The sequence below is a fragment of the Chelonia mydas genome, chromosome 24 (genome assembly GCF_015237465.2).
Source record: "Chelonia mydas isolate rCheMyd1 chromosome 24, rCheMyd1.pri.v2, whole genome shotgun sequence".
Classification (NCBI taxonomy): Eukaryota; Metazoa; Chordata; order Testudines; family Cheloniidae; genus Chelonia; species Chelonia mydas.
The window spans coordinates 1,760,217-1,782,799 of NC_051264.2; the positions used below are offsets into that span (position 1 = coordinate 1,760,217).

Genomic DNA, 22,583 nt, shown 5'->3' on the forward strand with positions numbered 1-22,583 from the left:
CCCCCCCCCCCCGCAACTCCTGTTTGGGTCAGGACCCCATTTGAGAGACGCTGGTCTCCTCTGTGAAATCTGTATAGTCCCAACTTCATGGGGGGAGACCAGATTTCACGGTCCGTGATGCGTTTTTCATGGCTGTGAATTTGCTAGGGCCCTAGTTATTTGGCTTTTTATTACAAATTAAATTAAACCACCCCAAGAAGCGAGTGCGACCGGGAGGGGTTTCATGGGGAGGGAGAGTGGCTGCCCACAACCCGCTCCCCGCAGGGCACCGCCTGGCCGAGTGCTGGGCAAAGGGGTGAGATGAAGCGGAGGGATGGGGTGGGTGGATGGAGCAGGGAAGGGGAGGATAAAACGTCACCGGCTCCTTGCCTCCTAGATCACAGAGATGGAAGAGACCCAGCAGGCTAGACAGTCCCTGGCCTGTCGGCGTGCCCACGCCCCCAGGTGCCACGTCTCCAGGGCGAGCCGTGGCAGAGCCCAGAGGGGACCAGCAGATCGGGGCAGTTGCTCCCTTGTGAAGAGTCTCGACAGAGCCCAGAGACTCCCTGAAGCCGGGGCTGGCTTGCTTTGGCTCCTGGGTGGCAGCCGGTTCAGGGCTCAGTGGGAGGGGCAGAATCGTGGGGGAGGGGGGAGTCCTGGCACCCCACATGGTAAGATAAGGCCCCACGGACGCTCATTGACTGAAGGCAGCGCCGGCCCTTTACGTCAGAGGCTGGAAGCCACTGTCCCGCCAGCCCCGCTAGTTGACGGGCCCCGGGTCGGCCATGGGCATGGTGTGCAGCACCTCGTCCAGCAGCTGCAGGGCCCGGTGCAGGTGCACCTCGATCCAGCAGGGGGTGTGCTTGATGCTCTGGCGGGGGTAGTCTGGCCCCCAGCCCTTGACGAAGCTCAGACGCAGGATGCAGAGACGCCGGAGGTCGTCCACGCCAATCCCGGCGGCAGCGGAGAGGCCTGGGGAGGGGGCAAAGGAGAGACAGGCAGGGCCGGAGTGCGGGGGATTCGGACCCCTCCCCCACCGCTGAGCCATACCCGGGGGTCTTGGCTCCCAGCCATCAGAACCCACTCCCCTCCCAGAGCTGGGAAGAGAACCCAGGAGTCCTGGCTCCCAGGCCCGCCCCGCTCTCACCCATCAGACCCCACTCCCCTCCCAGAGCTGGGAAGAGAACCCAGGAGTCCTGGCTCCCAGCCCCGCCCCGCTCTCACCCGTCAGACCCCACTCCCCTCCCAGAGCTGGGAAGAGAACCCAGGAGTCCTGGCTCCCAGCCCCGCCCCGCTCTCACCCGTCAGACCCCACTCCCCTCCCAGAGCTGGGAAGAGAACCCAGGAGTCCTGGCTCCCAGGCCCGCCCCGCTCTCACCCGTCAGACCCCACTCCCCTCCCAGAGCTGGGAAGAGAACCCAGGAGTCCTGGCTCCCAGCCCCGCCCTGCTCTCACCCGTCAGACCCCACTCCCCTCCCAGAGCTGGGAAGAGAACCCAGGAGTCCTGGCTCCCAGTCCTGCCCTCCACCACCCACTAGGACCCCAGCTGCTCCCTTATTCCCAGTGGCACCTCCCAGACCCATGGCCAAGCAGCCCCCCGCCGTCTACCCCCGGCACACCCAACTGCCAGACCCTCCCCCAGTCTGGACCGGGGCCCAGCCCCGGCGGGCCCCAGCCCCGGTCACTTACTAACAGCCGGCGCGATGCCGCCCACGGAGCCAGGCCCCGGGATGTTCCCCGCGACTGCTGCGGCCTGGGCCGTGGCTGCCGCTTGGGCCGTGGCCGCCTGCTGCTGCATCTGGCGATGGCACTGCCGCAGGTCGAACACCTGGGGGGGGGCGAGAGCGTCAGCGCTGGGCGGGGGGGGGGGGGCGGGGCTGCTACGGCCCCCACACCTGGGGGGGGCGAGAGCGTCAGCGCCGGGGGGGGGAGGGCTGCTACGGCCCCACACCTGGGGGGGGCGAGAGCGTCAGCGCTGGGCGGGGGGGGGCAGGGCTGCTACGGCCCCACACCTGGGGGGGGGCGAGAGCGTCAGCGCCGGGGGGGGGGAGGGCTGCTACGGCCCCACACCTGGGGGGGGGCGAGAGCGTCAGCGCTGGGCGGGGCGTGGGCTGCTACAGCCCCACACCTGGTGGGGGGGACGCTGGACGCGGCAGAGCCCGGGGGGGCCAAAGGCTCTGTGCGCCCCCAGCTGCCGGGCAGTGCCCCCCGCCCCCCGCACCTTGATGTAGGCGCCGGGGTAGATCTTGTGCACGGCGTCGCCCGGGGCGCGCCCGGCCTCCCGGTCCAGGTAGTAGCTCTGCACGAAGACGGCGTGGTCGCTCCGGCACCGCATCCAGACGTCGCCCTCACCCCGGCACTCCAGCTGCACCCCCTTGCCGATGTGCAGCCTGCGGCACAGGAAGCCTGGCTCAGCCCGGCGCCCGGGGGGGGGGAAGGGGGGACCCCCGCCTGGGGGGGGGCGCCGCCCCGCCCCCGCCTCCCCCTCACCTGGCCCGCTCGCTGGCGTCCGTGCGGTGCACGTTGGAGAGCTGCCCCAGGCAGAAGCGGTCGCCCCCCGAGGGGTCCACGTAGCCGTCCACCGTCACCACGGGGCAGCTGGACGGCACCTTGAAGATCTCCCCGACCTGCACATCCATCTCGAAGTAGGCGATGGAGCACCAGAACTCCGGACCTGCGGGGGGCAAAGGTCACGCAGGGGGGAGGCCTGGGGGGGCGGGGGGGCAGGCGGGAGGCCTCGGGGGGGCGGGGGGATCCGTGGCTGCGTCACTTACCCGGGTGGCTGGAGACGGGCTGCTGGTAGGGGGCCGCGTTATGGTGCGGGGGCCCTGGGGGGACAGAGAGTCGGTCAGGCAGGGCGCACAGGAGGGCAGGGGGAGCGGAGGCAGCTGGGGCTGGCCTGGGGGCAGGGCCTGAGCCTCGGTGCCGGGTTCCAGCCCCAGCAGGGCGCGTAGGTAAGAGGCCGGCGAAGGGCTCTGCCCCTCCCCTTCGCTCCCTCCTCCCCAGGCGTGGCTGCGTTTCTCTGGCCGGGGGGGCTATGGAAATAGGGAGCGATTGGCTGCCGTGGACCAGGGCCAGGCTCACCCCCTCCCCAGGCCCGCCCCCCAGCGCTCTGCCCCCCGCCCGACGTACAGTAGTGGTTGGGGTGATGGAGCGGGGGCTGCGGGTGGCTCCGTCCGTTCTGCTGCGGCGGTGGTGGAGGGGGCGGCGGGGGGGTGGGCTGTTGGCCCCCCAGGCTGGGGGTGTAGACCGCGGTGCTGCTGCCCGTCCAGCTGGCTGTCTTGCCTGAGAAGGGGACAGAGAGTGAGGACCCCGCCCCATGCAGGAGAGCCCAATGCCCTGCCCCCCCCGCCCGGGGACACCCCCCCTCTGTGCTGCACCCCTGAGATGGGGGAGGAATTTGGGGCACACCCGTGCCAGGCCCTAACCAGCGATTCCTCTGCTGGCTGTGGGCAGCGCTGGGGTGGCCCCCACCTCTGCCGACCGGAGTCAGCCAGCTGGTCCCCCTGCGCTGCGGCCGACCTGGGGGAGTTTGAGTGGGGCCCGGTACTCACTGTGGTAGGACTGCTTGGGGGGCATGGGGTAGCCGTTCTGCTGCGAGGCTGGTGGGGCCGGGGGTGGGGTGGGCGCCATGGGCTGGCGCGGGGAGGCGATCTGCTGCAGTCCCTCGCCGTGTGCCATGGACAGCAGGGGGCCCCCGGAGGCCACTGCTGGGGAGGCGGGGGGAGAGAGACACCGATCAACCGGCCGCCGTCCCCCCAGACCTGCCCTAGTCCGCCCGAGATGGGACCCCGGGGGGCAAGGGCAAACGGGACCCCGGGGGGCAAGGGCAAACAGCCCCCCCGCCTCATTCTCAGACTCGCCCCCCAATCCAGCCTGAGTGCCACCCGCTGGGCAGGGGACCCCATCACGGCCCTTCAGGGGTCTGTGCTTTTAACACAGGGGGTGGGGGGCGCTTGGGACGCCCTCCGGGCTCCAGGCCAGTCCAGAGAGACAGAATCTGCTCCTCCCAACTCTCCCGCCCGCCCCCCCGGCAGCTCCCTCCCAGCCCAGGGGCTCTCCCCGCCCTCCACAGAGGGGCCTGGTGCTGTACTCACCCGGGGGTGACATGGGCAGGGTGGGGTAGATGTTTACAGGGGCGCGGGGGGGCTCGGGCAGCTGGAGGGGGGGCAGCGGCTGGCAGTAGGACTCAGCGGGGGGCATCCCCCGGGGTGGGTGCTTGGCCCCCGGGCCATGGTCGCTGGCGGGGGAGCCCAGCCCCGTGGGCACCTCCATCTGGACACAGTCATGGACAAACTCCTCCTTCACCAGGCGGGCAGGGGGTGCTGCGGTGGGGGGGGAGAAACCATGGGGTCACTGCCTGCAGGGCTGGGGGTGACTGCCATCACGGGGCCCCCACTGCGTTACAAGGACGCGCAGCTCCCCACACACCCTGGGCTCTGCTCTCTCCCCCCCCCCCGGGGCCCTGCTCCCCCCCCCGTGTCACAGGGACCCCCAGCTCCACACCGCTGGGGCTCTGCCCTCCCCATGTCATAGGGGCACGCCAGGCCCCCCCAGGAGAGACGCAGCCAGGGGTGGCATGTGGGGAGGCTCTGCAGGGACCTCCCAGCCCCCCCGGCAGTGACGGCCCCAGCCCAGCCCCACACCAGGCCCCTCACCTGTGTTCTGGATGCTCAGACCTGCAGCAGAGAGAGAAGGGCGCATTAGCCGGGTGTCGGGGGGAAGCCAGTGCACGACTTGGGGGCCAGCTGTGAACGGCCTCCCCCAGTGCAAGGGGCACCCACTGCTCCAGGCCCTGTGGTGCCGTTCCCCTGGCTCCCTCCGCATGGTCGGGTGGGGGCACCATGCACCCCAGCAGCACTGTGGGCTCCCCCACTGCCAGAGCCCCCCACACCTGGCTCCCGGCTCCCCAGAGGGCTTGACGTGAAAGGGGGGGATGTTCCCCCCAACCTCTGGGAGCTGCGCCACCCCCAACCCTGATACCCAGGTACCGAGAAGTCCAGCAGCCCTGGAGGCCCTGCCATGCCCACCCCGGACAGGCCCAGCCAGCCCGGTGCCCCCGGCCCTGCATCCCCAGGGGCACGGGCTCCCTGCCAGGCCCCGCACCCGGCCGCTCACCCAGGCCTGGCGACACCACGCGCTCGTAGTGGTAGGGGTTCACGCAGACGCTGTCGTACTTGAGGTCGAAGGCGAACTGGCAGAACTTGACGTGCTTCAGCTCGTTCTTGTGCAGGTCGGGCCAGCGCCAGAGCCGGGCGTAGATCACATGGGGGAAGCCCTTCCGGCCGGCCACCTGGGCGGAGAGCAGGGGAGCCGGGCAGCCGGGACTCCTGGGTTCTAACCCAGCGTGGGGAGGGGGGTCTGGGGGTTAGGGGAGGGGGGTCTGGGAGCCAGGACACCTGGGTTCTATCCCTGGCTCTGGGAGGGGAGTGGAGTGTGGGGGGTTTAGAGCAGCGGGGGCTGGGAGCCAGGACTCCTGGGTTCTATCCCTGGCTCTGGGAGGGGAGTGGGCTCTGGGGTGGGGGTTAGAGCAGCGGAGGCTGGGAGCCAGGACTCCTGGGTTCTATCCAAGGCTCTGGGAGGGGAGTGGGGTCTGGGGGGGTTAGAGCAGCGAGAGCTGGGAGCCAGGACTCCTGGGTTCTATCCCTGGCTCTGGGATGTGGAACACCAAGATCCATGTTTTTCACTGGGGGCTAGATGCAGCCTCTGCCCCCGTATAGCCAGGCAGCCTCGCAGCACCTGTGCCGAGGGGACCCTGGCGTCCTGCCTGCGGGCGATGGGGACAAGGTGGGGTGGAGGCCGGGCTGCTGGAGAACGGGCACCAGGGAGGAGAGACAGACCCCGGCATTCCCCCACCTGATGGGACGGTGCTCCCTCCCCCACCCCCTTCGCCCCCCAGCACAGCCCCAGGGCCCTGCAGACACAGGCAGGAGCTGGGGCTGTGCAGCCCACTCCCCCCGCCTCCGCTTCTCCAGACGTAATCGGACACCCCCCACCCCCCAAGTCCTGCCCACCCCTCGCCCAGGCCTTTGTTTATCTATTGTGAGGACGTGTCAAAACCCATCCAGTCACAGGGCTGCGGTGGCGCCGTCCTGACCCCCATCCCCGCGGGGCCCCATCTCCACCGCAGAGCTCCCCCTCCCCCGTCACCACTGCCCCCTGCAACCCCTCCATGCAGGGCTTCCCCCCCCTGCAATCCCCCTCTGCAGGGCCCCTCCCCCACCACAGAGCTCCCCCTCCCCCGTCACCACTGCCCCCTGCAACCCCCCCCCCCCCCCGCAGGGCCCCATCTCCACTGCAGAGCTCCCCCTCCCCCGTCACCACTGCCCCCTGCAACCCCCCCCCACAGGGCCTCCCCCGCAATCCTTCCCTGCAGGGCCCCTCCCCCACCGCAGAGCTCCCCCTCCCCCACCACTGCCCCCTGCAACCCCCCTGCAGTGCCTCTCCCACCACAGAGCTCCCCCTCCCCCATCACCACTGCCCCCTGCAACCCCCCCCACAGGGCCTCCCCCGCAATCTTTCCCTGCAGGGCCCCTCCCCCACCGCAGAGCTCCCCCTCCCCCATCACCACTGCCCCCTGCAACCCCCCCCACCGGGCCCCCCCCCCCCCCCCCCGCAATCCTTCCCTGCAGGGCCCCTCCCCCACTGCAGAGCTCCCCCTCCCCCACCACTGCCCCCTGCAACCCCCCTGCAGTGCCTCTCCCACCACAGAGCTCCCCCTCCCCAGTCATCACTGCCCCCTGTAACCTCCCCCCACAGGGCCCCTCCTCCATCACTGCCCCTTGCTACACCCCCCAACACACAGAGTCCCCTCCCGCATCAGAGCTCTCCCTCCCCTGTCACCACTGCCCCCTACAACCCCCTTGCAGGGCCCCCTCCCCATCACAGAGCTGCCCCTCCCCCACCACTGCCCCCTCCTACACCTCCCCAGAGGGCCCCCTCCCCCATTACAGAGCTCCCCCTTTGGCCCCTGCTACCCCCCTGCAGTGCCCCTCCCCCATCACAGAGCTCCCTCCTCCTCTGCCCCCTGCAACCCCCCCCCACCAGGAACCAGCCTCCCCAACCCACCACACCAAGTGCCCCCCTCCCCTGCTCCCACCTCCTACAAACAGCCGTGGCTCCCCCTCTACCCGACACCTCACAGAGCACCCCCCAGGGACCCCACCCCTCAGCCCCAGCCTGCAGAGGGGCTGCAGCTCCGCTGGGCCCGCGGCAGCCCCCTGCCCCCCACCCCTCTGCCCCTGGGAGGGCACAGCACCTCGGCACCCTGCCCCCGGCAGAGCCACTAGGGGGCGCTGCTCGAACCTCACCCCCTCTGCTAATGGGGGGCACAACAACCCCACCCCACCCCACCCCACCCCAGGCTACAGAGCCCCTCCCCCAGGGGCCAAGAGGGGAAAACTGAGACAAGTCCCCCCCCCGCACCAGGGGAGCCCATCTGTACTGGGCGGGGGTCGGCAGTGCAGTGGGGGGTGGGGGGGATGAGGGGTCTGCTTTGGGGCAGCCCATCTCCTCCGGAGGGGGGAAAACACGGGGGGGGGGGGGTGGAAAGACTCCTGGGCCTCCCAGCTCAGCCGGTGCCTGGCTCCCATCACTGGCCGGCCCCCGTCTCCCATCGCGGGGTGGGGGGGCTGCCCCACATGAGCTTGGCCCGCGGCTGCTGACTCCAGACCCCACCCCCCTCCTCCTGCTGCCTTTGATGCTGCCAGACAGTGACTCATCCCGGAAAGGGGGGGTCCGGCGCAGAGCCAGGGGAGGGGAGGGGGGCACCCGGAGCCAGCTGCTCACAGGGAGAGTGGCCCCCGCCTGGTCCCAAGACACCCCAGGGGCGCTCCCCCAGTGCCAGCCCCCTTCCTCCCCTCACCCCCCATCCCGCTCTCGGCCCCCTGCCCTCCCGGCTCCCAGGGGCCTCGACCCCCCGACCCTGAGAGCCAGTCACAAGAACCCAGGGCAAGCGAGCAAGAGCCCAGGCCCCCGCGCTGCTCCTGGCCCGAGGCCCCCGCGGTGCCCGGCTGCGCCACGGAGCCCCCCTGCACCCAACACCCGTCGCTCCTCCAGCTGGCAGCCGCCCTCCCTTCCCCCCCAACTATACCCTGAACCCCCCCGTCCAGGCCTCCCCAGCAGGTCTCCTGGTTTGGGGGGCACCGGTGGGGTAGCTGGGCGCCCAGACTCCTGGGTTGTCTCCCCAGCTCTGGGTGGGGAGTGGGGTCTAGTGGTTAGACCAGGGGGAGCTGGGATCCAGGACGCCTGGGTTCTCTCCCTGATTCTGTGACAGGAGTAGAGTCTAGTGGGTTAGAACAGGGGGGTTGGAGCCAGGACTCCTGGGTTCTCTCCCCGGCTCTGGGAGGGGAGTGGGGGCTGGTGGGTTAGAACAGGGGGGCTGGGAGCCCGGACGCCTGGGTTCTCTCCCTGATTCTGTGAGAGGAGTAGAGTCTAGTGGGTTAGAGCAGGGGGGTGGGAGCCAGGACTCCTGGGATCTATCCCCAGATCTGGGAGGGGAGTGGGGTCTAGTGGTTGGGGGGGGGGCTGGGCTCCCGGACTCCTGGGTTCTCTGCCCTCCCGGTGCGGGGAGCCCCCTTACCTGCAGCCGCCCATCCAGGGTGCGCTGGATGGTGACGCACTTGCTGGGGTGGGCGCCGTTGGTGGTGATGGCCGTGATGAGCGAGTCCAGCTCGTCCTTCTTCTCCTTCAGCTTCTTCACCAGGCTCTCGATCGCTCGCTTGGCGAAGGTCTCGTTCTCCCCGCCCTGCCGGTGGCACATCAGGCTGTGGACGATGCTCAGGCAGGCGTCGTTGCTGGTGGGGGCATTCAGGGACATGGTGCCGCTCGGCCTGCAGAGACGGGGCAGGCGTCACCCCCGGGCCCACCGCCGCCCGGCTCCGGGAGGGGAGGGGGGCCGAGTGGTTGGAGCAGCGGCCTGGGCGCCAGGACCACCGGGTAACATGCCAGTCTCGGCAGGCAGCCCCCCGACCCCCCGGGCCCTGCCAGATACACACCCGAGCCTTCCGGAGACACAGCCGGGCCCAAGCCCCCGCCCGGGTCAGGCTACCGCAGTGCCAGCTCCCAGCAAGGTCCGGAGAGGGCCCCGGGCCCCGAGGATGGGGGGAAAGGCTCCTAGCAGAGCCAGGAAACAGCCCCGCTCCTCTGCTGAGCTTCAGCTCCCAGAGCCCCGGCTCTAGTGGGTAGAGGGGGTGGCTGGAGAATCAGGACTCCTGGGTTCCACTCCCAGCTCTGCCTCACCGGGCCGCCCGAGCCCCTCAGTGCTGTAGCCTCCGGCCATGGCTGCCCTGTGCAGACCCTGCGGTTCCGCCCCCCAGACAGAACGAGGGACACGCAACCCGCACCGGGACCCTCCCCGACGCCCCAGGTAACTGCAGCGCCAGGGATCGGCTGCCTGATGTCCATCAACCGACTCCCAGCTCTGGGAGAGGGACGCAGGGAACTGGGGCAAAGGGGGCTTCCCAGCCCTGCCACAGCCCCATCCCGCCAATGACCTTGGGCCCATCGCTGCACCTCTCTGGGGCTCAGTTTCCCCATAATGCTCCTTCCGTTCTCCCTCCCTGTATCTATTCACACTGCCAGCTCTTCTCAGCAGGGACGGTCTCACTCTGTGTCTGCGCCGTGCCCAGCCTGACCCCCCTGATCCTGGCGTGGGGTTTGTGTGGTGCCTGGCCTGGGCCCCTGATCCCAGTGCAGGGTCTGCCCAGCACCCAGCCTGGGCCCCCGATCCCAGTGCAGGGTCTGCCCAGCACCCAGCCTGGCTAGGGGCCCCGATCCCAGTGCAGTGTCTGCATAGTGCCCAGCCTGGCTCAGTGGCCCGACCCCGGCCCAGGGTCTGTGTGGTTCTCTAGGCGGGGGCCCCAAGACATTGGAGGGAGACAGATAACCATGAGCTGCGCTGGCGCTGGACGGCCACAGACAGACCCACGGATGGACAGGCCAACCTGCAGCAAAGCTAACCCCGGAGGCTGCAGACCAGCACAGCGCCCAGGCGTTACACTGAGCCCACGCTGAATCCTGCCTCTGGGGATGGAGCAGCTGGAGGGGCTGGATTTGCTGGGGCCCAGGAGAGGTCTCTGGCCCTGGCTCTCAGGAAAGGCTGTAAAGAATTAGGGAAAACAGGAGCAACCAGCCCCTCCTCGCCAGTGCATCCAGCTCCGCGGGGAGACGCTGAGACGGGAATTAACCACGTTAAAAGGGAGACTGGGTCTGCGGGGAAGGTCACGGGCGGGTCAGAGCTCGCACAGCCTGACGGAGCGGATGGGAGGGCGTCCCCCTACACAGGGATCGCACAGGGTGGGGGATCGGGTGGGTCCCAGCACTAGAGGATTGGCCCCGGCACCCACAGACAGACGGCCACGTACAGGGCATGGCAGAGCATTTCCGGCACAGTGTGCCGAATGGGACAGTGGGTTATGCAGTGGTTAGAGCAGGGGGCTAAGAGCTAGGACTCCTGGGTTCTCTGCCCAGCTGTGGGAGAAGAGTGGGGTCTAGTGGTTAGAGCAGCATGGGTGGGGGGCACTGGGAGCCCGGACTCCTGGGTTCTATCCCCAGCTAGAGGGCGTGAGGCGACCCCCTTGTCCTGTCATGCAGAGGGCTCCCCACTGCTCTCGAGTGCTGGGCTGGGCGCCCTGTGGGCACAAGGGGAACAGGGCAGAGAACCAGCCTGGCTGTGTGCGTGGCCAGGAGCATCTGGCCCTGCTGGGGGAAGTGGAGAGCACAAGGGTGCCCTGAACTAGGCAGAGCCCCCTGCATTTCAATCCTGTGTCTTCCCTAACGAAGCAACGGCCTCGTTTCCCTGGGACACCGCCTGGGGTGGGGGCGTCTCATCCCGTCCCAGCTCCATGCGCTCACTTGGGACCCCGTCGTGGGCGGAACGGGGGGTTCCGCAATCATCCAGGGACAGCAGCCAGAGCTCTGCTCCCCGGGGGCAGGACGGGGCCCCAGTTCCGCTGGTCACAAACGGGCCAAGCCCTGACGGGAAACCCACCCCCCCGCCCCCCCGGCAGCCATGCTCCGACGCCGGCCGCGCCGGGAAATCGCTCACCTCGGGCCGGAGTTGGCTCTGCCAAGCCCACCGCAGAACCCGTGCCGGGGCGCGAGCGTGTGCGCGGCGCATGGAGCTGCTCGGCCGGGGGGAGGGCTGCGGGCGGGCGCAGACTAAACACAGCGAGCGGGGCCGGGGTGGGGGGACGCGCTCGTTAACCCGTCACTCGCTCGCTCCCGCCGGGCTCTCCCCCCCGGCCTTTCAGTGCCCGCGGCCCAGATTTAGGGTTTAAGAAGGAACGACCTCTTGCAGGGAGCCCCAAGGCTGAGACGCCCCGTCTCTTCTGCTGTGGGGGGGGCACTTTTTATGTTTCTATTCTATTTGTCAGATGGGAATTTAAGCAGAAAACCCCCCCACGAAAAAAATCTCCCATTCCCAGCCCCTCCCCCGTCTGATAGACACACAGGGCTGGGAGTCGAGGTGGCCCAGCTGGACCCCTCCCCCCGGCTAACACAATCCCAGGGAAACAGAGGAACCCAGAGCGGGAAGACCCCCTTCCCCCCCCAGCACCAGCCGCAGTCCAAGGGGACGGGTCTGGGGTTCCCAGGAGGCCCATTGAGGGTGAGGGGGGAAGGGCTCATTCATTCACTTGCCTGCACTGTCTGAGACACCTTCCCCCGGCACGGGACGCTCCCCCAGTGCCCGTCACACGTCCCCGGCCAGCTGGGCTGCTGAGGGCAGGGGGATGCCGGGGTCTGCGCTGATCCTGCCCAGCTCATGCAGGAGTCAAGGGCACAGACAGGCTGGCCTCCCCCACATCATCCATGCGCACCAGGAGCAAATCACACCCCCCTGAACCGCTGCACGGGCCCGGCAGCTGTGGTCCTGAGCCCTCAGACCCTCCCCTGCCTGGCGCAGGGTGGGCAACACAACACAACAACGCACGGCCGGCTGGGCTGGGACCTGGAGACTGGAGTCTGAGTCCTGCTCTGCTACACACTCCCTGCATGGCCCTGGGCCACTCACTCAACCTCGCTGCGCCTCAGTTTCCCACCTGTTCCGTTCCACCTTCCCGGGCTGTACACTCATTGGCTGGGGGGCCGTGTCTTGCTGTCGCTCTCTACTGCCCAGAAGCGGGCCCTGATCTTCGCCGGGGCATCCCCCGCCCAGCACACACCACGCCATGCGTGTCCACAGCCCGATGGGTCCTGCCTACCCCCAGGTTTCACCTCACTTAGAAAAGGGGGGTGCTTACAAAATCTGACATCAAAACACAGAAGCGGCACGGAGCGCTATGGCCGCACACTTGCTGACGGTCTCAGGTACCACCGAGCTATAACATGAATCCCCGGGGACAGAAATCTTGTACTTACACTTCAGCGCACAGAGACGTCTAAACAAGTCATGGTCTGTATGAAAGTTTAGCTTGTACTAACTTTGCTAGTGCTGTTCACGTCGCCTGTTGTGAAACCAGGCAAATCTCCAGCTGAGCTGACGTACCCCCTGGCAGATCCCGGCCTGCCCCAGGGGTACGTTTACCCGGGTTGAGAACCGCTGCCTTAAGCAAAGGGGTTTCGGAGCACTCAAGGGGCTGCTATAATTATAAATTATTCCCACTACAGAAGCCCCAAGAGCGGGGTCCTCGCGTGCCATGTCCCAGCCCTGAGGATTTACAGTCTAGTCCAGCTGAAGCGAATCCATTTCCCTTGGGCGTCCGTATTCCAGCCAGAAAGACACCCCCCACCCCAATATGCTCTGGAAATACTTCCCCTGCCAATGTAATGCAGTCACCTCTCGGGAGGTGCAGCCGCCGCTCGGAACAGCCCACAGTCAGGGCAGGGAGGGACAGGGGAATGCAGTGGTTTTAGAGGGAATCGAGGGTGGGGGGAGAGGTCACACCCCAAGCATTTGGGACAAGGGCCTTGGGATCCTTTGCGACCGCCGAGGATCAGGACCTGGGTTTCCATCTGATCCGAGACACTGCTGGGCCGGGAGAGAAGACCTCAGATGGAAACATCTCTTCACTGACCCGCCTCCCGCAAGGCCTCTGGAAGCCCCCGCCTGAGTCTAGCCACCTGCTGCGCATGGGCCCACAGGGCCAGGAGGGACTGAGACGGGTGGGGGGCTCCTCACAGCTCTGCACCCTGGAGGAAGAGACTCCCCCACCTTCCCGGGCCCGGAGTCAGGAGGAAGCTAGCCCGGGGTGTGCAGACAGAGTTGCCTGTAACACTCCAGCCCGGGCTGGTGCGTGACCCGCGGTGCCCCCTCCTGGAGGCGGAGAGCCTTACCCGGATCTCGGCGTCCCCACTGCCAATCAGGAGCGGTACCCCTATAAGCAACAGGGTGATGCCAGTTTGACACCAACAGGACAGGTGAATTAAGGCTAAAAGTCCCCCCTTCCCCCAGGCATTGCACAGGGCCAGGCTGGGGAGAAAGGCCTGCAAACTACACAGCTTCTCAGAGAGGGGTTCCATGGGGTTCCCCCCACAGCTCCCCAGTCTCTCCCCATCTGCACCCCTTTAACTGGCTCCTCCAGGCAGCCCAGCCCAGCCAGCCGACGTTCGCCGGCTGCCACGGCACGAGCCAGTGGCTGTGAAGGGGTTAATGCCTGGTGCTGGACAAACAAGGAGATGACTAAAGGCAGGGCTGACCCGCTGACCCGGGGAGCGAGAACAGCGAGGTTCCTTTGCCCCTTGGGTCCACCGCGGCTGCCAGGGCCCTGATCTGGCCAGCGGAGCCCCTGGGAGGGGTGATGCAGAGAGCCTGGGATCCCGGCCTCATTCGGCCACCGCTTCGCCAGCACCACGGCAGAGCATCCCCAGCGGAGTGAGAACCTCGTTCCAGGGGCAGGCTGCCATCCCGCCATTTCACAGACAGGGAACGGAGGCTCAGAGACGGGCCATGCCCAAGGGCAGAGGAAGCCTGTGGAAGAGCCCGGGAGAGAACCCAGGAGTCCGGCTGCCGGGCCCAACCACCCAGGGCCTGGGGGAAGAGAATATCAACCACGTGGCTTGAACTGTCCCTCCGGAGTAGATTGCTCGACTCAGCTGATACTTACCGGCCCCAATCCCAACTGCAGACGCCAGGGAGTAGACGCAGCTCCTTCAGGGGAGATGTGAGACTCGCCCCCCTGAATCGAGGCTGGGGGTGCAGTGGGGCCGGTGCGGGCTCAGCTTGCAGGGCGCGTCCCTGCCCGACGGGACGCGGGCAAGACGCAGAGGACGAAAGGGGGGAAGGGGGGAGAGAGGGTCCCGAGGGAACGCGTGTCAGTGTGCGCGGGGGGATCATACCCCTGGTCCCGGGGGGCAGGTTCTGGGCCCCGAGCCGCCGTGGGGCATGCGGCACACGCCCTGCATAGGAGGCTCTTGGGCTGCTTAGCCCCGGGAATGCCACAGCGAGGGGTTTCCTGGGGAGTGTAGCTCAGCCACGCAGCACACAGCCCTGCCGCGCCAAGAGAGGGGGGGAGCGTCTGGGTGCCGGGGGCCCCTCAGCGTCCGTGGCTCCAGACCCAGCCCAGCGGCCCCAGACACTCCCCAAAAGGAGTTTTGTTATTGTTCCGAGGCCGCCCTGCAGCTCTGAGTCACGGGCGGGCGCGACGCACCCAGGCCCCGCTCCAGGCCCTGGGAAAATCCTTGGCCACGCAGCAGACATAACAAAACTTTAACCCTCGCTCGGCTCGACTTGTCCGAGATGGGAGCCGAAGTGTCCCAGCTCTCCCTCCCCGGCCCCCCGCAGCTACCGGGGGCCCCCCGCACCCTAGCGCTACGAGTTCAGCTGGGCTGTTGTCTGCGGCTGGACTCCAGGGGGGTGCGCTCCTGGGTCCCACACCAAGGCTCGGGCCACCCCAGCTCCCAGCCAGGCTGCTGCGTGGGCTAAGGGACAAGCAGGGAAAGAAGCCCTATCTCTGCCACCGATCGGCTGCACAGCCTCAGGCCGGTCACATCCCCCCTCCCCAGCTGTGCCTCAGTTTCCCCATCATCTAACCCCGGCCTAAGAACCACCTGGTCTCGAGCAAGCCGCGAGATGCTGGCACCTCAGCGCTCACCTGTCCCGCGAGTGACGCACTCCGCACAAGCAGCAAGGGGCGCTGAGGGCATGCACGGGTCTCAGCCAGCCGGCGCCCGCAGCCACCGCAGGCTCCCGAGCGGTTTGCGGATCCATGCTTGGGGGGCTAGTCCCGAGGCGCTGGGGGGCGGGCGATGTGAGAGGGGGGCAGGGGAGGACTGCACACAAGCCAAGTGCTGCGTGGAGGGAAATGAAGCAATGTGCGGTGCCTTGAAGGAGTCTCTGCTCCCCACTGTAAAGTGGGGAGCCGACGCACCACGGGGCAGCACCCAGGGGCTACACCAGCACGGGCAGAGTCCTCCGACGGCACCAGGCCAGGGCTAAGTACTGGCTCAGGCGAGAACTACCCGGGTTTCCCCCGCCTGGCATGGGGCAATCTCCAGAGCGCCAGCCCTCTCCGCTGCACGCTACCAGACCACGAACCTGCCGCTAAACTGCAGCCAGCCCCGGGGCAGACGGCATTCGCTGGGCGCCGGCCCACAGAGACGCAGCACCACGGGCTGGAAGGGGAAGACAAAGAAAAATCTTATACCCGGCTGCAGCTGCAAAGGGGCTGAGCAAGGCAGGATGGACTTTCTCCAGCAGGAAATAGGTTAGGGCACCGGGGCCAACCCCTCGCTTCTCGGGAGACGCGCTGGGGGATCCCGGACACGCAGCTCAACAAACCAGAACACGTTCCCTGCAGCAACCGAGCGACTGCTACCGGGCCCCGCTCCCTGCACCGCCTTGGGCCAGGACTGCCTGCCAGGGGAGATCACCCCCGATCCAGCCCCCACCCCCTCCCTGCACCCGCTAGGGCCCGGGCCAGCACAGACGGCTGGGGAGAGCGACCCCTATCAGCACCCCCCGCTCCCTGCAGCACAGCGCCCCCTAGCACCGAGCCAGGGCACTGGGGTCAGCGCCGGGGTGGGGTGGGGGGGGGGCACCACCCACCCCACTCCCTGCAGCACAGCGCCCCCTAGCACCGAGCCAGGGCACTGGGGTCAGCGCCGGGGGGGGGCACCACCCACCCCACTCCCTGCAGCACAGCGCCCCCTAGCACCGAGCCAGGGCACTGGGGTCAGCGCCGGGGGGGGCACCACCCACCCCACTCCCTGCAGCACAGCGCCCCCTAGCACCGAGCCAGGGCACTGGGGTCAGCGCCGGGGGGGGGGTTGGGGGGGGCACCACCCACCGCACTCCCTGCAGCACAGCGCTCCCTAGCACCGAGCCAGGGCACTGGGGTCAGCGCCGGGGGGGGGGGTTGGGGGGGGGCACCACCCACCCCACTCCCTGCAGCACGGCGCCCCCTAGCACCGAGCCAGGGCACTGGGGTCAGCGCTGGGGAGAGCACCACCCACCCCACTCCCTGCAGCTCCCTTACGTCTTCCCAGCGGGGACCCGAATCTCAGTGTGGGACAGGGCGTTAGAACAGCCTGGGCTCAGCGAGGGGGCCCCATGCTCTGATCCCACGGGCCCCGGTATTCAGAGCATCCCCCGAGTTGCCATGCTACGGCCTGCAAGCCCCCCTGGGGTGACTGATGGCCCCTTGTCCAACATCCCCTGCCCAGTCACCCGCTGGGCTTCTGCCCACAAGTGATGCCCCTGAGACGGTGCCCCGGGGGACCCCAGCTGTCGGCACTGCTCCAGGAAGGAGACGCTTCCCAGCTCCCCTCCTCGCCCAGCACCCTGCCAATGCAACTCCCCCATCCAGAGCTTCCACCCTAACCCCCAGCCCCAGCCCCTGGGAGCTGGGCCGTCCCTCCTGCTCTGCCAGCGAGCCTTTGGTGGGGATTCGGGGAGGGGGACCCCCAGTTCTGACACCGCAGGAGGGACATGAGCTAAGTCAGTGCCCAGCCATTCGCTAGCCACAGCCGCCCCTCATCTCCCTTCCACAAATGGGTAAACTGAGGCCCAGAGCAGGGCAGGGACCTGTCAAGGCTGCAGAGCGAGGCCTTGTCTGCACTGGGAGTCAGGGCTTGTCTGCGCTGGGTAGTTCACCGGAAGAAGCTGCTCCGCGTGTGCCGGGGGGACGCTCCTGTTCCGGAACGGGGGGCCCTTTGTCGGCTGCAGCACGCTCCCCAGCGCGGACGAGCCAGCTGCAGCCTACACGCGCTGACACAGGGGCCTTGTCTAGACGGGGGATCAAGGGCAGCTACCCCCTCGGGGCTAATTAGCACCTTCTAAAACTCTTGCCCAGACAAAGCGGCTGGCCAGCAGCCCCCGTCGAGCTGCCCCAGTTAACCTGCGGGGGAGCCTCCCCGTGCCTCGGCCTCGGCCCACGCGGCTGGGACTCCAGCCTGGCCGAAGCCCGAGTCAGTGCCGGAGCCAGGGTCCCAACACAGGCGTTTCCAGCCCCGCTCTGACCTGACCACGGCCCAGCCCCGGGGCAGCAGGCGGCACAGTGCAGATCCGACAGGACCGAGCCCTTCAGCCCTGCTCCCAGCGAGCCCAGGATGGGCCCCGAGGGCCGAGCTCCCATCCGCGGCTCCCCAGGCCAGGGCTCCGATGTCTCGGTGGGGAAGCTCCCGCTCGAGGGCCTCCCGCGCTCCGGAGCTGGGCTTTGTAAGAGACGCCGGCTTCTGCCGCAGACGCAGCCTTCGCCCAGGACCCGGCACCGCACCGTCAAGGGTTTGAACCTCACCCACAGCGCTATTCCCTGCTCTCCGAGGGCACCCAGGCAAAGGGGCCCGGGCACCAGGGCTTTGCAAGCTGCCACTGCACGTCAAGGAATCCTCTGGCCAGGGAGGCCAGGGTTGGCCCGGGCCCCAGCCCAGAGCAACAGCCCCGTCCGTCCCCAGCGTGACTGGCCGGTGCCCCGGGGTCCACAGCAGACACATTAGGCAGCAGAGCTCCTGTTTCGCCCCCATCAAAGTTTCCTGGCTGGATCCTGCCGCATCGATTGTCTGGAAGACGCCAGGCGAGAGCCCACCCCAACTGGGCAGGGAAGATCAGCCCGGAAAAGCAAAAATCCAGGCTCAGGAGCGACTCGGAAACTGCCGAGCAAACGGCTGCCAGGCCAGGGGCCTGGCCAGCACCAGCTGCTCTCTCCCTGGGGGCCTATCTCACCCCCACTGGAACGAGCCCCTTGCACTCACTATGGCAGAGCCCCAAAGCGTGGGGCAGATGAAGTGACTTCACCCAGCAGGGCAGCGGTGGGATCGAACCCAGGGCTCCCGATGCCAACTCCTGAGCCCTGATCACTGGGCCACATGCTTTGGAGACAGGAACTCCTGAGTCACGGGCTCACCTGCCCAGCGACCCTGCCCACCCATGGGGCTGGTGGATTAATGCGTGGGTTTCTAGAGGTTGTTGGCTAAGCTGCAGGTGCTCCCGTTAGCCACGTCAACGCCAGACCCCTTTCTGAATCCTGCTCAGCTCTCTGGCTTGGTGACACCATGTGGCAATGAGTTCCACCGGCCCATCGTCCACTGGGTGAACATTAAAAGCTTCATGATTAGCTCCAGGGCTTCCCTCCTTTCTAGGTCAAAACGATCTAGTGGCCAGCAGAGATTCCCTTCAAACAACCGCAGCACTAGCTCCTTCCACGGCGCGAGCTAGGTCAGATTTACACCAAACCCCAGCGATGGGGAGAGAATCGATCCCAGACAATGAGGGAATCCAGGAGGGACCTGCTGCTGCGCTCTGCCAGCCCCAGCTTCCCCATTGTATCCACTCCACACGTCTCATCACACTACCTCAGACGATGCTGGGATTATCCCCCTGTTTTACACATGGGGAAACCGAGGCACAAGCCTGTTCTGCCCAACCCCCCACAAACGCTTTGCAACTGTAACAGTTTTCCAAGGAAGGGATTTTAAACAAAGAGTCCACCCATGAGCAGATCGGATCAGAACCGGTGCCCACGTAGCCCAGTATCCTGTCTCTGACAGTGGCAGAGAAAGGGGCCCGATCCCTGCAGTGATGGGATACCCTGCCCCCAGGGATCACAGCCTGACGCAGGAGGGAAGGGTGTTCCACGCACAACGCCCCCAGTGAACCCCCTCCAAACCGCTCAGCCCCATCCCGGTCGGGTTTGCAAGTGGCAGCAGAGGGAGGGGGGCAGCTTCCCAGCCGGTCCTACCCTCCCCCAAAATATCAGAATGCCAGAGGATGGATCATCCCGGCCGGGGGCCAGGAAGGCCGACCCCGTAAACCGTGCGCTCTCTGTGCCGGCCCCGCAAGGGAGGGACCTCGGGTCCCGCGGCTGCCCTGGGCCAGGCATGGAGGAGAATCAGAACTCTGCGTTCAGCTGGGCCCGTCCCCCCTCGCCCCGACAGGGACTGGACCCCCCAGCCCCAGCGTGACCCACAGGTCATGGCATTGCCGCGCGGGGCTTTTGCCCTAGCTGAGGGGACTTGGCTCAGGACTTTGCACAAACCTGTCAGGGCTCCCCCCCCACCAGGATATCAACACTGCAATGCAACCCCTCCCCCCCCCGGTCGTCCCTCCCTGCTCCCCCCCACAGCAGAAGGAAAACAACCGGCCAGGTCCTGCACCTGGGAGCCCCCTTGTTTACTGCTGTGACCCCCCCGCCCCCCCAATCCTGTTGGCTCACTCCCAGCTGATCCCAAGGGCAAAGGGACAGGCACAGGGCTGGGGGGGATACCATGCAGCCCCCCAGTGTCTCAGCATGAGCTGGTGGTTCACACACACTCCAACCCCTGCAGGTCCTGTGGCGAGGGGGGGCAGGGAGGGGAAACTAAGACACCCCCACCTTTTTGAACAGTGAACCCTAATACCCTTCCCCAAGGGGGGCCCCCACACTTTATGCCTTGGCTCACTTGAGGGGAGGGGAGGGGGACAGCCTGTGTGTGGGGGGGAACCAAGCTGCTCCTGACCCAGCTCAACTTCTGGAACTTTATGTGCCCCCCCTTTCCCCAAAGTGACCCAGACACCCTCCCGCCATGGGCCCCTGGCTACTTTGCCCCTCCCGGGAGTGGGGTCTGTCAGGTACCTGGTAGTGAAGCCTGATGCCCTGTCCCTTTCCAGGGGGGTGGTGATAGGGGACAGGCCGGGCTCCAGCAGCCCGGGAAGTGGGTGTTTCCCCCTGTTTACAGGCAGTGAGCTGGCAGGAGGAGACGAGGACTTGGGACTGTCCCTAGGGTTGCCCCGCCAGAGAAAGCCAGGTCTTGGGGGACACTTCTGGGCCAGTGGGGAAGGAGATCCAGGGCCGAGAGAGCCACGCTGCACCTGGGCCAGTGGAGAGGGAGGGATCCAGGTGCCCCATTGATAGCTGGCAAGGGGAAGTGGACCCGTGTGTGTGTGTGTGGGGAGGGGGGATCCAGGCTCTGGAGGCTGCATTGTATTTGGGCTGGTTTTGGGGTGCCATACACCCGAGGAGCTGGCAAGGGCTGAAGTTCTGTGGTACATGGGCTCAGTGTGGAGTGCGTTACACTTTGGGGGGCGTTGCAGAGCTGGGGGTTGCATCGTATGCAGGATGGGATTGGGGGTGTATGACCCCTGGGGGAGGGCCAGGCTGGGCCTGGGGGTGTATTACCCCTGGGGGAGGGGTGGGCTGGATTGGGCGTGCATTAAGACACCTGGGGGGAGCAGGGCTGGGAGCTGCATGGTAGGAGGGCTGGGTTTGGGGGTTCATTTAATCTGCGTGTGGGATGCATTGGGGGAGGGTCTGGGTTTCAGCCGTGATGTACCAGGGCTGGCCTGGGGGAGGGGGCAGATCTGGAGTCTGCATTGACCCTAGGGTGTGTGTTTCGGCGGCGGTAGGAGTAAACTGCCCCTTGAAGGGAGTGGGCGGGGGGGCGGGGGGTAGATCTGGGGTCTGCATGGCCTGGGGGTAGATCTGGGGTCTGCATTGCCTGGGGGCAGATCTGGGGGGTCCCTGCCCCGGAGGAGGGGTGTGGCAGATCTGGGGGGGTCCCAGCCCCAGGAGGGGGCAGATCTGGGGGGGTCCCTGTCCAGGGGGGGCAGATCTGGGGGGTCCCTGCCCCGGAGGTGGGTGGGGCAGATCTGGGGGGGTCCCAGCCCCAGGAGGGGGCAGATCTGGGGGGTCCCTGCCCCGGGAGGGGGCAGATCTGGGGGGGTCCCTGTCCCGGGGGGGGCAGATCTGGGGGGGTCCCTGCCCCGGGAGGGGGCAGATCTGGGGGGGGTCCCTGCCCCGGGGGTGGGGTGGGGTGGGGCAGATCTGGGGTCGCGCGGCCCCGGGGGAGGAGGTCCCGGCCCGGGGGGGCTGTCGGGCGCCGGGCCGGGCCGGGCCGGGCCGGGTACTCACCGCCGCCCCGTCTCGCCTCACGCCGGCGCCCGCCGCATCCCCCCGGCTGCGCCCCCGGCCCGGCCCCGCTTCGCAACTTGTTCGCTACAATAACAAAAGGAGAAGCCGGAGCGCGTGAGGCGCTGGAGCCCGGCAGCCAATGGGAGGCGCCGTGACGGGCGGTCGCCCGGCTCCCGGCCAATAGCGACCCACCTACCATAGCGAGCAGGGGCTGCTGCCAGCTCCCCAGACTGACACATTTCTCAGCCCGCCCCACGCCGGGCTGGGCCCCAGGGGGGGCTGCAAGGGGCGGGCAGCTGGGGGGGGGGGGCGAGAGCAGATGCCTCTGGGCTGTGGGGGGCAGGCTCTGGAGCTGAGCGGGGGGGGCAGTGAGTGGGGTTAGCAGCAGGGCTGGGGGGCAGGCTCTGGAGCTGAGCGGGGGGGGGCAGTGAGTGGGGCTAGCAGCAGGGCTGGGGGGCAGTGAGTGGGGCTAGCAGCAGGGCTGGGGGGGCAGGCTCTGGAGCTGAGCGGTGGGCAGTGAGAGGGGCTAGCAGCAGGGCTGGGGGGCAGGCTCTGGAGCTGAGCGGTGGGCAGTGAGAGGGGCTAGCAGCAGGGCTGGGGGGGCAGGCTCTGGAGCTGAGCGGGGGGCAGTGAGTGGGGCTAGCAGCAGGGCTGGGGGGCAGGCTCTGGAGCTGAGCGGGGGGGGCAGTGAGTGGGGCTAGCAGCAGGGCTGGGGGGGCAGGCTCTGGAGCTGAGCGGGGGGGCAGTGAGAGGGGCTAGCAGCAGGGCTGGGGGGCAGGCTCTGGAGCTGAGCGGTGGGCAGTGAGAGGGGCTAGCAGCAGGGCTGGGGGGGCAGGCTCTGGAGCTGAGCGGGGGGCAGTGAGTGGGGCTAGTAGCAGGGCTGGGGGGCAGGCTCTGGAGCTGAGCAGGGGGGCAGTGAGAGGGGCTAGCAGCAGGGCTGGGTGGGGGACCCAGGGTAAGGCGGGGGGAACCCAGGCTCTGGAGCTGGACAGGGGGGCATGCAGCAAGGCTGGATGGGGGAGAGACCCCGCATCTGGGGCAGGGCTGCAGAGAGCAGCTGAAGGCTGCACTGGAGGGAACTGAGGCCAGGGGACCCAGTTCAGGAGAAGGGCCACTTGCAGAACGATGGGGGAAAGCAGCAGTTTGTAGCTGCCTGGCTCTAGCGCCTGCTGGTCACCTTTCCACCTGGCCCTGGAGCTGGAATGGTCTTCACGTGGCAGGACCCCCCTCCTTGCTCCCTGCAGAGCTGGCAACACCTGGGCTGCTCCAAAGCCCCAGCAGACCAGAGGGACCCTAACAACAGTGGGGTTTAGTCCAGATTTCGACCTGAAAGGCGGAGAG

At 67.7% G+C, this 22,583-nt stretch overlaps 1 protein-coding gene across 6 annotated transcripts; it reads right to left on the minus strand.

Moving 5' to 3' along the window:
- Positions 1-137: 137 nt before the first annotated feature.
- Positions 138-21,339, minus strand: LOC114021305 (mothers against decapentaplegic homolog 4). Of its 6 annotated transcripts, none has more exons than XM_037883219.2 (12): positions 21,243-21,339; positions 8,561-8,810; positions 5,098-5,272; positions 4,638-4,658; positions 4,077-4,304; positions 3,534-3,689; positions 3,112-3,264; positions 2,754-2,807; positions 2,470-2,653; positions 2,201-2,369; positions 1,669-1,807; positions 138-951 (listed from the first exon to the last, which is right to left on the minus strand). In XM_037883219.2, the coding sequence occupies exons 2-12, from the start codon at positions 8,795-8,797 to the stop codon at positions 740-742; spliced, it is 1,728 nt and encodes a 575-aa protein (XP_037739147.1). In that variant the 5' UTR covers positions 8,798-8,810; positions 21,243-21,339; the 3' UTR covers positions 138-739. The 6 variants fall into 6 exon arrangements, with proteins under 6 accessions (XP_037739147.1, XP_037739146.1, XP_037739145.1 ...); XM_037883218.2 differs by lacking the exon at positions 21,243-21,339 and adding an exon at positions 15,012-15,375; XM_037883217.2 differs by lacking the exon at positions 21,243-21,339 and adding an exon at positions 14,025-14,617 and having other exon boundaries at positions 3,534-3,686.
- Positions 21,340-22,583: the final 1,244 nt, after the last annotated feature.